This window comes from Melanotaenia boesemani, chromosome 14 (assembly GCF_017639745.1).
Source record: "Melanotaenia boesemani isolate fMelBoe1 chromosome 14, fMelBoe1.pri, whole genome shotgun sequence".
NCBI classification, from domain to species: Eukaryota; Metazoa; Chordata; class Actinopteri; order Atheriniformes; family Melanotaeniidae; genus Melanotaenia; species Melanotaenia boesemani.
Genome location: NC_055695.1, coordinates 1,761,953 through 1,780,313, shown reverse-complemented (window position 1 = coordinate 1,780,313; position 18,361 = coordinate 1,761,953). Strand labels below are relative to the sequence as shown.

The following is an 18,361-nucleotide window of genomic DNA, read 5'->3' as shown; positions in this document are numbered from 1 at the left end:
GTACAGAACTTTTACACAATGCTGTTCGTCTCACTCCGAGGGTTAGGGTTATGTAACATCTTAAAATAAACACAAAGCAGAATGGTGAACTTACTGATTCAAACAAAACACAGCAGTCTGAAAGGTGAAACCCCGTTCCAGCGAAGGCGGCAGCGATGCATCAGGGCTGTGCTGAGCTACTTTTCTTGAATATTAAAGGAACATTCGCATAATTATTTTTATAAAACATTGGCTGCATTTACATGCAGCACTTTTGTTGCGATCCAACATGCAATCACAATGAATTTACAAGATTTACAAGTATTTTTCCACGTAAACACAGATGGTCCATTTAAATAACCATGAAAATCAGATATCTGGGAGTAATCAGATTACTGTAATAATCTGATCTGATACACCTCTGAAATACAATATTTCAAAGATCGTGGTCTACATTCACCAGTCCATGCGTGGTGACGCCACTTCCTCTGATCTTCAAAACATTCAGTGTTTGTTGAACATTGTGGAGCCCACGGTCTTAGACTTAGCTGCTAATGTCAGAACCCCTGGACTTAGCGTTAGCTGCTAATGTCAGAACCCATGGACTTAGCGTTAGCTGCTAATGTCAGAACCCATGGACTTAGCGTTAGCTGCTAATGTCAGAACCCATGGACTTAGCGTTAGCTGCTAATGTGAGAACCCCTGGACTTAGCGTTAGCTGCTAATGTCAGAACCCATGGACTTAGCGTTAGCTGCTAATGTCAGAACCCATGGACTTAGCGTTAGCTGCTAATGTGAGAACCCCTGGACTTAGCGTTAACTGCTAATGTCAGAACCCATGGACTTAGCGTTAGCTGCTAATGTCAGAACCCATGGACTTAGCGTTAGCTGCTAATGTCAGAACCCATGGACTTAGCGTTAGCTGCTAATGTCAGAACCCCTGGACTTAGCGTTAGCTGCTAATGTCAGAACCCATGGACTTAGCGTTAGCTGCTAATGTCAGAACCCATGGACTTAGCGTTAGCTGCTAATGTCAGAACCCATGGACTTAGCGTTAGCTGCTAATGTCAGAACCCATGGACTTAGCGTTAGCTGCTAATGTCAGAACCCATGGACTTAGCGTTAGCTGCTAATGTCAGAACCCATGGACTTAGCGTTAGCTGCTAATGTCAGAACCCATGGACTTAGCGTTAACTGCTAATGTCAGAACCCATGGACTTAGTGTTAGCTGCTAATGTCAGAACCCATGGACTTAGTGTTAGCTGCTAATGTCAGAACCCATGGACTTAGCGTTAACTGCTAATGTCAGAACCCATGGACTTAGCGTTAGCTGCTAATGTCAGAACCCATGGACTTAGCGTTAGCTGCTAATGTCAGAACCCATGGACTTAGCGTTAGCTGCTAATGTCAGAACCCATGGACTTAGCGTTAGCTGCTAATGTCAGAACCCATGATCTTAGTGTTAGTTGCTAATGTGAGAGGCCATTATTTAGCATTAGGTCCAAATGTGACAGCCCAAAGTCTGAGCTTTAGTTGCTAATGTGAGAGCCCAGGTAATAAATGGTTTACAGGGGAATGTAATCCAATGGTGGGTGAAAACATCTGTATTATCACAGAGAGAGAAGCTGATTTGGGATGGAAGCAACACAGGAAACCTTTCAGTCTTGTATATATGCTAAGATCTCACAGAATATCATTAAATCGCGTTATAGTCACTGTCACTGTTGTCATAGAAAAACTTGGTTTGACTTGGTTCAAATCAACTATGCTTGTTACCAGAGAATTCCTCCTGGCCAGGAGTTCTCAAGCTTTTTGAAGTTTTCCAGTACAAAATGGTCCTGGGGTCCATTTAGATATTAACACTGTTTTGGTTTAATTGATCTCACTGTTGGTTTAATTTGTATTCAATAACTAAACCAAATCCACTTCCAGTTTAACAATTAAAACCTTGTTAGATATGGTACCAGTCAAAGGTTGGGTCATTAAGTCTAATGGGAAAGTGTGACTGACATGACATGATCCATTTATTTATCATGTATGTGAACCTGCACAGACAGCAAGACGATCAACACGCTAACAAATCATGGAATAACATCCGGCTGCTACAAGAACACATTTAAAAGCTCAAGTTAGGATTATTTACAAAAAACTGCTAATTATAAGATTTTACCGCAGCAAAAAAGGAGGGACGTAAAAACTGATGAAAAAATGGAAATCTGATCAACAAAATGATGCAGTGGTAAAATAAAATGTTCAGAATCATAACAGGGTTCAAATTAAATTAACTACAAATAAAATAGTTTATTTTTGTTTCTAGATGTTAAAGTCTTCCGAGCTTCAGTGATGGACAGCGTTAGCTAACACTCCTCCCCGGACTGATCAGCTCTTTCTCCATGTCCATGACGCCAGCTTAGAAAGAAACGGCATGGCTGGTGAGTGCATGCACACACCGCGGATGTTTGACCACGTAAACCCAGCCCCTGCACAGCTGGATGACTTTCCAGCTGTGCTTTCTTCCTTTCAGGCTCGATGCAACACTCGGGATGCAGGATGACAAACTGTCCAGTGGAGGACTTTCGTGCCATGAAAAGTTTCCTGTCCCTCCACCTCTCCTGGTTTCTCAGTGAAAGGAGGCCTCAGTCTGATTTTGGGAGTCCCCCTCCTCTCCCTCCCAAAACCAGACAACAGAGTCAGAGCTCTCTCTGGTGGCGCCAAACCTGAACTTCAGCAACTCCAACTCGGCCAACTTTTTTAGCCCGATGACGTCCTCAGTGCTACAGACCTGCAGCGATAGTAACACGACATGCTGCAGCTGCTCGTGCTGCCACAAATAAAAAGGCTAAAGCAGGAGAAGGTGAGAGCTCGGGCACATGCGGCAGGACAACTTCATTTTTATTCCTTCAGAGGGTAAAATCAAATAACATTGCTACAAAACATGAAGCTATTTTTTTACTTTCTGAGGTTGTAGTTTTGGTAAACAACCCTGAGGGTCTGCTCCATCTGCAGAGGTGATGCTTTCTGAAAATAAAACACACATGGAGGGGATGTTCTGCATGGTGGGAAAGTATCTGCTGGCAGCGAGTTGATAGACAAAGACAAGAACATAAAGTTAAAGCACAATCTAAAACGGATGCAGTGTAAAATGTAAAGCGCATTTTTAATGACTCAGTGTTGTGAGTGATTAGTGGAGAAACTGGTCAACCTGCAGGGCTGTAATCTCACATTTACTGGATCAAGGTGTTTATAAATGTACATGCAAGTTCCTATTTTTTGTGTTTAATTATGAGGTATAATATGTGTGTACACACATTTATAAGTATTGTATACATTTACATATGTTTGTTTTATTGATTCATTTATTTAATCAAATCAAATTCATAATCCCTTCTGTGAGAAATATGCCGTAAGCTAACCATTTACAGCTCACCTCAAGAAATAATGGCAATAAAATTATATTTTTTTAATCCAAAGTCATTATTTGGCCCTTTAACAAAATGTATTTAAAAAATTAACAAAAATAACTTTAGTATGTTTACCCTTTATTACTGTGTGATTATGTCAAAATTATTGTAGTGCAAAAAGTGTCCTCCAGGTGGCAGAAGAGAGTTTTTACCACAAAGTGATGCAAAAGAAACTATATCAGATAAGACATCAAATATTTAACTCTTTTTGTGTTTTTCTGCCTTTTGAAAATGATTAACATACGTATCGCTGCAGTCGGTATATTGTTATGAATCTCTCAGGTCATCTTTGAAACTGAACTGCTGGAGCTGGTGGGGTAGTAGTGACTGGTGGGGTAGTAGGGACTGGTGGGGTAGTAGGGACTGGTGGGGTAGTAGGGACTGGTGGGGTAGTAGGGACTGGTGGGGTAGTAGTGACTGGTGGGGTAGTAGGGACTGGTGGGGGTTGAATGGTAGAAGATTAGTGAAAGGAAGATGATGGACGATATATAACTTCACCTTCATTTCTCTCTTTTTTCCCATAATAACTTTATAATAAAGAGAATGTTGGGATGACTGAATGTGTTGGAGCAAACTGGGAAATGAGAACTGTAGGAAAGAAGTGCTGCAGGAAGTACTCAAACACTGGACTTCAAAGTAAAAGTACCACATTGACCTTTCTACTTAAGTAAAAGTAAGTAAGTACTTGGTTTTAAATATACTTAAAGTATTAAAAGTAAAAGTACTTGCTGAATGTATATGGGTAATGCAGTGGTCTACAATATAGGCTGTAGTATTTTAATTAACAGTACTACAGATGACTGGAAACATCTCATATCAGTTGTCTGAAAGGTTATTGATCTTATTGTGACACAGTTCATATTCAGACGGATGTTCGCTGAATCAGAGTCATGTTTTTAAGGAAAACCGGCAAAGTTAATTCCATTAACGTGAGAGAGAAAACTGACCAGACCAGAATCAGTTGTTTTACCAACCTGCTGGTGCAGGTGAAGGAGGGTCTAACATTATCTGCCAGCTTTGATTGGTTTAGTGGACCAGTTCCCGTCTCCTTATTGATCAGGTAAAAAAAAAGATTTATTTTTCCATAACGGCCGCTTATTATTCAGTTACTTACCAAAAACATAAATAAACTCCATTTTAATGATTTTAGCATCCGGTCATGGCTTCCACAGAGAAAAATAGTCCCTCTAGCAATCAGAACTTTAAAGGAAAATGTTTAATCATATATCACCCATTGTTGCTGAGTCCACTTTTTATCAACGACTTTGGGCTTGTTTTTCTATAAAGTTGCTTGGAAATATCGCCAGTCTTGTTCTGGTCTTGTTTTCTTAAGTTTAGTTGCTTATTTGGGCTTGTTTTGCTTCTTTTATAAAATCCTCATTAACCCCTGGCCGGGGATCAGGAAACACAGCAGTCCTGCTGTTTTTAGGAAGTAGTGTTTACAGCCACGTTTCCCTGGGGACACAACTACTGTTGTCTGTAGTTGTGTTCTTGTGCACTTCACGCCATCAGCCGTTCCATTTTAAAGAACGATCCAGACAAGTACGCTCCAAATTCCCGGATGTAAGCTAATGTAAACTAAGCTGACATTCATCAGGAGCTCCTAAAAGAAGTAACCAAAACAATCAAATATAAATAAAATTAAAAAGACAAGAAAAAAAAAAAACATGTATCACCACAGCAATCAAAGAATCAGAAACACACACATCTGAATCAAAGCATCTCTTAGTTACGGAGGCTAGAGGCAGGCTAGGGTGGCCCAGGTTGCAATCCCGGAGTATGAACTTAACCCCCCCTGCCCACCACGAAGACCACCCCAGACCCACCCAGAGGGTGGCAGAGGAAGAACCCAGCCAGAGCCCCTGGGGTGATGGGGAACCCAGGGCCCCAAGAGTCGAAATGCCCCCCGAATCCCCATCTTCCCGCCCACCCTCCCTCAAGTGGGAGAGCCCACACCCACAGCCCACCACCCCCAAGCCTATACAGGCCTACCCAAAAGGTCATGTGATGCCCCCCTCCACATACACGCATCCAGGCGCCAGAGCTCAGAACCCCCGCCCAGCCTGCTCCAGAACAACCCAGCCACCCATCCCAGATAGACCCAATGCCCACTGACCCAGGCCCCACCAGTGGCCACGCCCCACCGCCAAGAGGTGGCCCCAACTGCAGACCCCCTACAGCCCCCAACATACTTAGGTTATGCAGGTCAGAGGGTCCTGATGACCAGGCTCGACAAACATTAAACTAATACACTAATACACGCTAACTACTGTATGTAAGACTCTGCAGACATGATGTTCAGACGGAGACACCTGAGTTCTTCATGTAGCAGGTTCAATTTGAGTCTAAGGTCTAAAATCCAAAGGTGTTCTGAAATCCACTGACCTGAGTCCAGAGCCTGCCGGAGCTCCGCTGGTCCACTGGAGGCTGGAGGTGCCCCATACAGAGACTCGCTGTTCAGACCTGCAGAAGAGGCAGTAAGTCAGCACAAAGTGACTGCATATCAGCCAGCAAATACCTCCCTTCTGTCAGGATAAGTTGCAAAGATCAAGCCTGCAAGGTGCAGACAGTCAAATTAGATTTTTCATGCAGGTTTAAAATTTAATAATAATGATCTTTAGTTGATGAACACCACAGACTGTTTATAATAGATGGACGGAGCGTCCGTGACGTCACCTGTAGGTTTCTGAAGAGCAAAAGAGAAGCTCATTGAGCGTTCCCACCGTCGCCATCCCGACAGCGTCACATGTGTCATCATTCCCGGGGAAAATAAAAAAATGGGCAAAGAGGAGGAGCTGAGAGGGGGACTGTAAAGGTGGGGTGGATGATTGACATCCATCAAACTCCGTGCTGCCTGAAGCTAAGCGCTAACCGAGCTAACCCAGAGCTAACAGTACCAGCTAACGGAGATAAGCGGGCTAAAGCTAAGGTGTGCTGTTAGCCGGCTAAAATCCGCGGTTGTGCTGCACTCTCCCTTCTTTCCGCAGATATTGGATACCTGTCAATCAAAAGGACATTTCTTTTGATTGACAGGTCTCCATTTGTTTCTGCTGTTAAATTGGTCTTTTAACATGGGAGTCTGTGGGGATTGATTTTGTTTTGGAGCCAGAAAATGGTTAATTTCTTAAGGCTGCATGTGCACACAAAGCAACCTGGTGGCCACAGTTTACAAAACAGGCAGCTGGAAATTGTGACACTTTTTTGTGTCCATAACAGAATGTGACCCTAAAATTAGCTTCTATTATTAAATTGTATTTTCTACTATCCATGAGATTAAATTAGATCATAATTAATTCCCAGGGGAAATTGTCAAAAATATACAACAGTAGGCACATTTATGTATTTCAGAGATGTTATTGTTTTATAAAGATATTTTATCTGTGCAAATCATGCAAGTCATGCAACATGTACAGTCATATACTATTATAATGGGATGAGGGTAATATTTGTGTCACTTCTGGAAAATGGAACTGGTTTAATCAGCCAGATAACAGTGAAAGTGCTCATTTATCCAGCACAATGACCTACTGTTCTGGGGAGATTTTGTTTATTTTTGCTTCGAAACCAAACATTTTTCAACAGTTTTTTGGAATTCTCTCTGCAAATGTGGGCCATATTTGGACCATTTGGGTTTCTGTTGAGGCTTCGGCCAACAGTAGATGGATTAACTGAAGGTTCAGGTGGACCTTTCAGTTCCTGGTTCAGGTCTTTGCTAGATTAGTTCCCATTTCGTGACTTTAGACACTAAAGCAGAACAGTGATCAGTGCGTTCTTCAAGGTTCGTGTCCATGCCACGTTCTCCTCATTTTTGTTTCCCTGGCATTTTCAGAGTCCTGGATATTTTTCTATAGCCCGTGTACGTCTCCAGAACTTTGTTTCTGACCTGTTTGGAGAGCTTCATATGGTGGTGTGTTATTCTTTCACAACAGATCTGCAGTATATATATTAAGACTGTGTGACAGACTGAACACAAATGCATTTAACTGAATTAATCAAATGATTTTTGAAGGTAACTAGTAGCACCGGATTTTAATTTAGAGCTTCAAAGAAGGTGAATACGTCTGTGTTAGCATATCTTCACTACTAATTTATTTTTATATGATAAGGAGAACCCTGGTTCCTGTCAGAGCTGGGTATAAACGTGGAAATGCCGTTAACTCCTGACAAAAGAAGTTTAAATAATATATATATATATATATATATATATATATAATGTGCTTTAATCAGTTAAGGGCAGCTCAGCATAAAATTAAATTAATTTGAGGTTGGAATCACCACACTGAAAAACCTGACCACCAAAAACTGGAAATTATTCATTATTTTCTCTGTTGTACCATTTCATTTCTATCAAGAATCACAGAAACAGACATTTTACTTGTAGCTCATATAGGCCAAAGTTTAGCTCAGATCCAAACAAGCCAAACAAGAAAATGCAGAAAAAAAGTTTAGTTTAAATGAAAAAACACTGGACTAAAATCAAAATACAATAAAAAAAAATACCCTTTAACTTTTTATTTTATCTAAAAATAAAACATTTGCAACATGTTAGCATAACATGCTGCTAATTATGCAACATATTAGCATAACATGTTGCTAGCTTTGCAACATATTAGCATAACATGTTGCAAATTTGTATTTACTGGCTTTTTCCTATAAAAAGTAAAAATAAACTAAATAAATTAAAGACATGAAATAATTAATCTTTTGAGGAGTAAATGCCAACAGCTCCCAGCTTGCTCACCGTGTTTCTCAATGGCCTCGATGAGTCTCCAAACAACCAATGGAGCGGCTGAACACAGAAGCTCCACTTCCACACCTGAAAGAGACATAATTTATTATCAGGTGTTGTAATTCTACATAAAACAGCTAATTACATCACCAAATGAAATATGTCCCTGGTTTCTTTGCATGGAACAGAAGTTCAGCAGAAAGTTGGCAACCATTTTATGGTGCATTGCATTATGGGCAGTAGCAATTAATGCTGCATGTTCGCATGCTGCTATACGTGAGTGACCTGTAGGGGGCAGTGTAGGGTCCTTACAGAGCAGCTACAATCTTTAAAATATGACATCATGCAATGACATCATCAGAAAGACATTGATGTATCACATGTATGTGAAATTGCACATACAAAAAGACGCCTAATAGTTAAGTAATAAAATTCAGATGAAATAAGCTGTAAATAAAATGTATAGTTTATTTTGATATTTAAATACAAAATTATTACTATAACTTAATGTATAATGTATGATAAGTTGCCAGACATGACACATGTTTTTTGCACCTGTTGTTCATTTTCTTTCTTTCCTTGTTGCTTGTTAGAACTTTCAGCAGCTTTCCCATCAGTGAACGTCTGGTTTCTAGATGCTGCTTATGTGCTGAAGGCTTTAGAGCTTCAGTAATGGATAGCTAATGTTAGCTAATACACCATACCGACCTCTCAGCCTTGCCTCGTTACCTCCATTTACTAAACCGCACTTAACAAGCTGGATTGTTCTTGCAAAAAATTTTTACCTTTTAGGGACTTTGGAACCGTTTTGTCCTATTTTTCTTTATTTTAAATACTTCTTTACGACTTTTGCCACAGCCTAGAAAGTAGCTGAGTCTTCTGCTTGATAGAGTTTGTTGAACAACTAACTGACACATTACCACCACCAAGTGGTGAGAAGCTGCATAGCAACTGAGCTTCTCATGGATCTATCGGTGATATCGCTTGTGTCATCAAATGTTGTTACGCAGCCCCTAGGGGCCCACAAGTGCAAAACTGAATGTTAATTGTGGCCCTCTAGGTGGCGATCGAGGCCCAAGCATTGGCTGTGGCCCCATGGTTACGAATCATTGGATTAAACGTTGGTAACATGATGCTGCAGGAAAATGTTTGAGAGGGGACCTTTTCACTGTTGCACCACTAAACATGCAGCGGTGCAGCTGCATGATTGGAGATGTTGAGCAGTTCAGGGAGTGAAGCTGCAGCAGATGTTGAACATGATGACGTGTCTGTTGCCTGGAGGTAGTTTAGGCTCTGCACACAGCTGTAACCCTTTTAATGTTTTATGTAAAGTACCTTTAATTGTCTTGTACATGAAATGTGCTGTACAAATAAACTTGCCTTGCCTTTAAAAGGTCGAACAGTACCAGACTACTAGTTACTGACCAAACTACTCGTTACTGGAACTTTGTTAAGAGGTACTGCCCATGACTCAAACAGGAAGAGGTGGACGGAGATAACCAACACCATCACAATCCACAAGAACAAAAAACCTGTTCCGATAAGTTCTGTGGAGAAAATGGGTTCAAGAGAAACATCAAGACTGTGGAAATGAACATGTTTATTTTGGACAAATCTCATAGGAATGGAACAGTCTGCAGGAATTCTCTCCATCAGAGGACAAGCAGGTGAACATGGAAAAAAAACATCAAATACTATCCAGTACTATTTTAGTTATTCCTGCCAACTCTTTAATATTTTTATTAGAGTAAAACTGGACTGAAACTGGAATGATTCAGATGATTATCCAAACACTAAATAAAACTAAAACTGCTGTAAATATGCACCTAACATGCCAAGAAAGCTGCATAATGAATGTCTATCAGGGTACAATCAGTCAAATCTCTTCTTTATTATCAGAATTCTGTTTGGTCTGCTGCAGCTCTGCAGTCCATAAAACCCAGAATTCCTCTCATCATAGCCTCATTTTAATGCTGTCACTCCGATTTTCTGGAACGCTGCTCTGCCACGACCGACAGACCAACAGCAAAACCTCAAAATTTCTGAAATGCATCCATTTGAACTGATGAACTCCAGAGCATGTGTGTGTGTTTTCCCTCCAGGGAGTGTGTGCACACACACAGCGGGATAAATGCCTTGAAAATGTCACGGCAGAGTTCACGCTCGGGTCAAAACTTCCCGTGCTCCGGGCTGAGAGAAAGCACAAACACAACTGCTCATCTTTGCTCCTCTGAAAACTCTCCGAGACAAACTGTCCGGAAACAAAGTGAGAAAGTTCTGCTCATCAGGAAATGTTTGTCATTCTGATAAAAACCGGGAGATGATTTTAAAAGAACACTTAACTAAACTTTATTTTTAATATATCTCTTTTTTAATTTACCTATTTTATTTATCATTGTAGTAATGTCAATGTTCTTAACCTGGTTCATTCTTCGCTTCTTATTAATATTAAATGCGTTTCTTTCATTTGTTATCCAGGCTGTACTGCTTCCACACCGAGCTAGCTCTTCCCCACAACCAGAATCCCATTATTATTACATGTGTAAGCTTGTGTGTGTGTGTGTGTGTGTGTGTGTGTGTGTGTGTGTGTGTGTGTGTGTGTGTGTGTGTGCATGCATGCATGCACATCTCAGAACACAATCTTTAATTCTCCTTTTATTTTTGTTTGTTTTTATTTTGTAAAGTACTTTGTGCTGCATTTATTTGTATGAAAAGGTCTCTATAAATAAAGCTTTGATTGATGAATCACTTATCAAACTCATCCTGATGGTGTTACGTCTGGATTTTGCGACAGAAATATAAAAGCACAAATCAGTGATCAAACAGAGGAAGAGGATCAAGTATGAGTAGTTGGAATATGTGTGTCTTAATGCCTTCTGCAGTGTAACCCATGATAATAACTGGTTCCAGCAAAGGTCTGCAGAACGGAAGATTCTCATCATGGATGCAGCCGACAAACCTGCAGCAACTGTGTGATTCTGTCATGTCAATATGGAGAAAACCTCTGAGGAAGGTTTCCACCACCTGCTTCATCTATCACACCAGGATTAAAAAGGTCCGACCCGGAACTAGAAGGCGGTCCCGATGAAGAGGACGACCCGGTACTAGAAGGCGGTCCTGATGAAGAGGACGATCCGGTACTAGAAGGCGGTCCCGATGAAGAGGACGACACGGTACTAGAAGGCGGTCCCGGTGAAGAGGACGACCCGGTACTAGAAGGCGGTCCCGGTGAAGAGGAGGACCCGGTACTAGAAGGCGGTCCCGGTGAAGAGGACGACCCGGTACTAGAAGGCGGTCCCGGTGAAGAGGACGACCCGGTACTAGAAGGCGGTCCCGGTGAAGAGGACGACCCGGTACTAGAAGGCGGTCCCGATGAAGAGGACGACCCGGTACTAGAAGGCGGTCCCGATGAAGAGGAGGACCCGGTACTAGAAGGCGGTCCCGGTGAAGAGGACGACCCGGTACTAGAAGGCGGTCCCGATGAAGAGGAGGACCCGGTACTAGAAGGCGGTCCCGGTGAAGAGGACGACCCGGTACTAGAAGGCGGTCCCGGTGAAGAGGACGACCCGGTACTAGAAGGCGGTCCCGGTGAAGAGGACGACCCGGTACTAGAAGGCGGTCCCGGTGAAGAGGACGACCCGGTACTAGAAGGCGGTCCCGATGAAGAGGACGACCCGGTACTAGAAGGCGGTCCCGATGAAGAGGACGACCCGGTACTAGAAGGCGGTCCCGGTGAAGAGGACGACCCGGTACTAGAAGGCGGTCCCGGTGAAGAGGACGACCCGGTACTAGAAGGCGGTCCCGGTGAAGAGGACGACCCGGTACTAGAAGGCGGTCCCGATGAAGAGGACGACCCGGTACTAGAAGGCGGTCCCGATGAAGAGGACGACCCGGTACTAGAAGGCGGTCCCGATGAAGAGGAGGACCCGGTACTAGAAGGCGGTCCCGGTGAAGAGGACGACCCGGTACTAGAAGGCGGTCCCGATGAAGAGGAGGACCTGGTACTAGAAGGCGGTCCCGGTGAAGAGGACGACCCGGTACTAGAAGGCGGTCCCGATGAAGAGGAGTACCCGGGAGTAGAAGGCGGTCCCGATGAAGAGGAGGACCCGGTACTAGAAGGCGGTCCTGATAAAGAGGACGACCTGGTACTAGAAGGCGGTCCTGATGAAGAGGACGACCCGGTACTAGAAGGCGGTCCCGATGAAGAGGACGACCCGGTACTAGAAGGCGGACCCGATGAAGAGGACGACCCGGTACTAGAAGGTGGACCCGATGAAGAGGACGAGCCGGTACTAGAAGGCGGACCCGATAAAGAGGACGAGCCGGTACTAGAAGGTGGACCTGATGAAGAGGAGGACCTGGTAGTAGAAGGCGGTCCTGATGAAGAGGACGACCCGGTACTAGAAGGCAGTCCCGATGAAGAGGACGACCCGGTACTAGAAGGCGGACCCGATGAAGAGGAGGACCCGGTACTAGAAGGTGGACCTGATGAAGAGGACGAGCCGGTACTAGAAGGCGGACCCGATGAAGAGAACGAGCCGGTACTAGAAGGCGGACCCGATGAAGAGGACGAGCCGGTACTAGAAGGCGGACCCGATGAAGAGGACGACCCGGTACTAGAAGGCGGTCCCGATGAAGAGGACGAGCCGGTACTAGAAGGCGGTCCCGATGAAGAGGACGACCCGGTACTAGAAGGCTGTCCCGATGAAGAGGACGAGCCGGTACTAGAAGGTGGTCCAGATGAAGAGGACGACCCGGTACTAGAAGGCGGTCCTGATGAAGAGGACGACCCGGTACTAGAAGGTGGACCTGATGAAGAGGACGAGCCGGTACTAGAAGGCGGTCCTGATGAAGAGGACGAGCCGGTACTAGAAGGCGGTCCTGATGAAGAGGACGACCCGGTACTAGAAGGTGGACCTGATGAAGAGGACGAGCCGGTAGTAGAAGGTGGACCTGATGAAGAGGACGAGCCGGTAGTAGAAGGTGGACCTGGTAACGTGGGTGATGGGTGTATATATGTTTCTGGTTCCTGGTGAGTTTCTCATTTCTATTGACATTTAAACAGATTTTTCCATCAACAACTAGGAGGTGAAGGAATGTGGGATTTGAATACTGCTGCAGACGCTCTTACAGGGAATCAAGAATCAATCAGATAAAAGAGCCAAGAATTTTTTCCAATAACTGATTAACTTAGAGGATGCTGAGCTCATAGAGGACGACCGGTGGTGGAGAACAAAGGAAATCAAAATGCTCTGTGAAGCACACAAAGTGTTTTATCATTAAAGTCAAACACACAAAATATATCAAGGTCTAAATTTACTGGTGAAAAGTTATAAAAGACTAAACATAAGTTTAAGTAGAGCTTTTCATTTTTATTAGTGAAAGTTTAACAGAAACTGAGAACTGAATCCACCAAAAACCACTTCATCCTCCTCATTTATAAAGATGCTGACGGCTTCAAGCCTTAAAGTATCAACGTTATAATACTAGTACTGATTGATATTGATAAAAAGTATCAGTATCAATGATAATATCGATATTATCGATATTTGGATCAATCCACCACCACTACAGCCTAGAATTGATCATTGTTTGTAGCATTACTTACTGACTGGTGACAATAAACAATAACTGGTAACAATAAAGTCATTGTAGTTCACAAAGTTCGCTCGAGTGTCCATTAACTGTAAAACGAACCAAAAATCCATCTAAACTAAATGACTTGTTCTGGATCAAAGCGTCCTGTGGAGAGAAATTAAGTCTGGCCCAGGTAGCAGACATGTTTGAGCTGGATCCAGTCTACTGCAGGCACTGGGCCAGCTGTGGTGGCTTGGACATGGGTTTCTGTAGGTCAGGGCCAAAAACGGGCCAAACAAAGCTCCAGATGTGGGTCGAAACCGGGAGCAACATTTTTCAGTGCAGCCAAAGGTTGGGTAATATTTCTAACCATCATGCATCACTGCTGCGCTGCGGATACGAAGGCATCACGGACAACTCCTGTGTTTTAACTACCAGACTGTCATTAAACCAAAAGAAGTAATTTGCTCATGCAGACAGAAACAACCTCCTGGATGTTAAAAAAAACAGCATCTGAAGGCTAAATATGGCATCTAATAAGGAGATAAAGGATTTCAGATCATCCCACATGTGATGTTTTAGGGCTGTTTTTTTTAACCCTTCTTAAGTCATGCTTCAATCTGAAGCTAACCAGGAAGAGTGAATCCTTCACTATAAAACCTCCTTCATCTCCATGGAAACCAGCAGGCCCTTCATGGTTTAAGGCAGGAGGAGAACACATTAGCAGAGTTTTAGAGCTGGAATCAAACTTTTCACCACAAAGCAGCAAAAGTAATTACACAGTAAGACTGTTCTGGTTCTGGCTGCTACCTCCAGAGTTTCTGTCCAATGCTTGGTGGAGTCTTTTAGCTGAGTTCTCGCCGTCATGTTGCTATGCTAACATGTTAGCATTGCTGCTTCCTGCTAGCCATGTTTAGAGTGCCTCTAGAGAGAGAGTGGCGCCATCTCCGTTCACTGCAATGGTTTAGTTTTTTCACAGCAATGGTGGCGTATGGAGCCCCTCAAAAGTTCCCGGAAGTTAGCAAAAGCTAAGCGACGGTCAATGTATTTCAATGGAGCAGATTGTCGGAGCTACACTTCTTCAAGGTAAGATGTTTTAATAGTCATATTTCCATATCAGTTGTGCATCGAAATCAACTTGACAGGAGTAATTAAATATGTTGACGGATTGTCCCCGTCTAGATTAATATATTTAGAGATTACAAACCGATAAAAGTTTATGCTAGCACACTGATAGCAACAGATGCCACAGGCTGATGAATGTAAATTCTGTTCGTCAATATAAATTGATCCAACGCCGTTGATAGCGAGGTTAATGTGTAGGGAGAGCGATTGTAGTTACATTTTTATTTAATTTTAATGTATTTATAAGGCTGTGGAATTATGGACAAAGATATGAAGATGAATACACAGTATTAGATAGCACAATACTCTTAGTATATATGTTTACAATCTTTGCAACTATAAAACCTGTTAAATGTAACAAACATGTTAACCTTAAGAACTTAACAAAATATACAAATACAAAATAAGTGGCTGATTGTACTTGAGTACATTTGCTGCACTAGACAGCACTCAGCACTCAGTGTGCAGGATGAGAGCAGAGAAGCAGAGAGATGCTTAAGGGAAGTATATCACTCTTCCCTCGTGCAGCATTGTCCTGAAGAACTTTCAGCTGTTCTGGGGTTGCCTGACGTTAACTGGGATACTGTTCTTCTTCACCTTCCTGGTTTGGCCACTTTTAAGTGTTTCCTGTCTTTTTTTCTACATTCTGCAACCTCAACCATATAAATCTCCCTGTGATGTGTTCTCTGTGTTTAATTTAAAAATATTAAACTTCCCAATGATATGGTCTTTGAAAATGTGTAAATGCATTGTTTTAATATGATTACCTCACATATTTTTTTGTTTTCACAGTCCCTGATGGTGGTCAAATGTATCCTGCTGACTTTGGCCGTCCATATTTTCCTTCTGTCCCTGTCTTTGGGGAAGCCATACATACGCACGCCTTTCTCTGAGCGATTGGAGCATCCCCATGCAGCACAGCATACCATGGTGAAGACTGTATTCAAGGATAGCAGAGAAAAGAAATGGCTAGACATGCTGATCTAGTCGAGTTTTATTGTAAAGGAATTCTTTTAGGTATTAAATGCATTTGGAAAACAAAGGGTGTTTGTCTGATTTATTATGTATATGTAGGGAGTAAGTCTTGGGATAGTTAACAAATAGTGATAGAAAGCCATGTATTTTCCATGAATTGAAATCAAAATTTTATTTATTTGCCATGGATTTTCTGTAAGAACACATTATATTGTGAGTCCAGACTTGTGTAGTTATCAGTCTGCCTCAGTCAAAATAAGTCTTAAGACTTAAAAGCAATTCACACAAGTAAATACTAATAAGTAAGAATAGATAACCCATTTATTTGAAATGAATTGGGATCTAAATTTTATTTATTGGATATAGATTTCCTGTAAGAACAGTTATCATTATGCTGTGAGCCTAGATTTATTGTGTAGTCACTTGGTAAATCATTGTCGTCACCTGTTGGTATGCCTCAGTCAAGTCTGAAAGATAAGGTTAAAAAAACAGAAAATATTACGATTTACATTGATGTTGATGTCATACAGGTTTAGTAAACTTAGCATGATTCATATCAATGAACACAACTATAAAAATATTGCAAAGCAAAGCCTTCATTGATCATTATTTACCGATTATCGTAGTTTTCTTATTATTTTGTACTGGCCGCCAAGCACTTCCTGGAACTTTTGGAGGCTACGTGGACCACGTGATCGGCAAGCGTTTTGAGCTTCCGGTGGCGCCACTCTCTCTCTAGAGGCACACTAGTCATGTTGCTATGCTAACATGTTAGCATTGCTGCTTCCTGCTAGACATGTTGCTATGCTAACATGTTAGCATTGCTGCTTCCTGCTAGACATGTTGCTATGCTAACATGTTAGCATTGCTGCTTCCTGCTAGCCATGTTGCTATGCTAACATGTTAGCATTGCTGCTTCCTGCTAGCCATGTTGCTATGCTAACATGTTAGCATTGCTGCTTCCTGCTAGACATGTTGCTATGCTAACATGTTAGCATTGCTGCTTTCTTCTAGTTGTGTTGCTATGCTAACATGTTAGCATATCTGCTTCCTGCTAGCCATGTTGCTATGCTACATGTTAGCATTGCTGCTTTCTGCTAGTCATGTTGATATGCTGCATGTTAGCATTGCTGCTTCCTTCTAGTCGTGTTGCTATGCTAACATGTTAGCATTGCTGCTTCCTTCTAGTCGTGTTGCTATGCTACATGTTAGCATTGCTGCTTTCTGCTAGTCATGTTGCTATGCTACATGTTAGCACTGCTGCTTCCTTCTAGTCATGTTGCTATGCTGCATGTTAGCATTGCTGCTTCCTTCTAGTAGTGTTGCTATGCTACATGTTAGCATTGCTGCTTTCTGCTAGTCGTGTTGCTATGCTACATGTTAGCACTGCTGCTTCCTTCTAGTCGTGTTGCTATGCTACATGTTAGCATTGCTGCTTTCTGCTAGTCGTGTTGCTATGCTACATGTTAGCATTGCTGCTTTCTGCTAGTCGTGTTGCTATGCTACATGTTAGCATTGCTGCTTTCTGCTAGTCGTGTTGCTATGCTACATGTTAGCATTGCTGCTTTCTGCTAGTCGTGTTGCTGTGCTGCATGTTAGCATTGCTGCTTCCTTCTAGTCGTGTTGCTATGCTACATGTTAGCATTGCTGCTTCCTTCTAGTCGTGTTGCTATGCTACATGTTAGCATTGCTGCTTTCTGCTAGTCGTGTTGCTATGCTACATGTTAGCATTGCTGCTTTCTGCTAGTCGTGTTGCTGTGCTGCATGTTAGCATTGCTGCTTCTGAACTGAAAGAATAAATACTCGTCTTAGTTTGTGTTTTATCTGTGAAATGAGTTGAAATCAAACTTCCTCTCAGTCAAACATTAAAAATCTGCTCACTTCCTCTTTTCCTCATCATCGCTCTGCTGTTCCCTCCTTCTTTTGTTGTCCTGTTGGCAGTTGTGTCCATTCATGACTCTCATACACTGATGCCAGGTCACATGATCATTAATGAAGAGAAGCACACTCAGAACCACGATGGTCACATGACTGCTTACAGGTGAGTTTGTTTACTCGCTGATTGTGTTTATCGTCTGATACAAGCTGATAAATGAACAGAGCATCCATTAACGTCTCTGTCACCAGGAATCACGGACACAATGATTCAGCTAGAAGAGACGGGGAGAGGACGATGGACAAGAGGAGAAGAGGAAAACAACAGAGCACAGAGGATAAAAGAAAAGAAGAGCACGAGGAATGAAAGAGAAAAATAAAAAAAAACAGATGAAGACATAAACAGAAACAAGGAATCTGACAAAGAGGAAAAAAGAACAGATGGTAGATAAGATAGAGAAGGACAAGGAAAAAGAGATGAAAGGAGGAGAAAAATAGAAAAGAAAGAGATTTAGAACAAATAGAAGAGAAAAGAAAAAAAGACCTGAAAATGAGAGCAAGGAGAAAGATAAGTAAAACAGGAAAAGATAGAAGAGAAATAAAGAAAAGAGGAAAAAATGAAAAGAATAGAAAACAAACA

The 18,361-nt window shown here is 42.3% G+C and overlaps 1 protein-coding gene across 2 annotated transcripts in view; it reads right to left on the bottom strand.

The window, feature by feature from the left end:
- Nucleotides 1–18,361, bottom strand: part of pik3r3b (phosphoinositide-3-kinase, regulatory subunit 3b (gamma)) — a 291,288-nt gene that overhangs the window by 178,162 nt on the left and 94,765 nt on the right. Inside the window, exons 1-3 of one of the 2 annotated variants that reach the window (XM_042006057.1) lie at nucleotides 17,728–17,753; nucleotides 8,182–8,256; nucleotides 5,826–5,903 (exon numbers count right to left, since the gene is read on the bottom strand). In XM_042006057.1, coding sequence (XP_041861991.1) covers nucleotides 5,826–5,903; nucleotides 8,182–8,256; nucleotides 17,728–17,746 — 172 coding nt within the window. In that variant the 5' untranslated portion in view covers nucleotides 17,747–17,753. Of the gene's footprint in view, nucleotides 1–5,825; nucleotides 5,904–8,181; nucleotides 8,257–17,727; nucleotides 17,754–18,361 lie in introns of those variants that run through there. The other variant, XM_042006056.1, reaches the window with a different exon arrangement.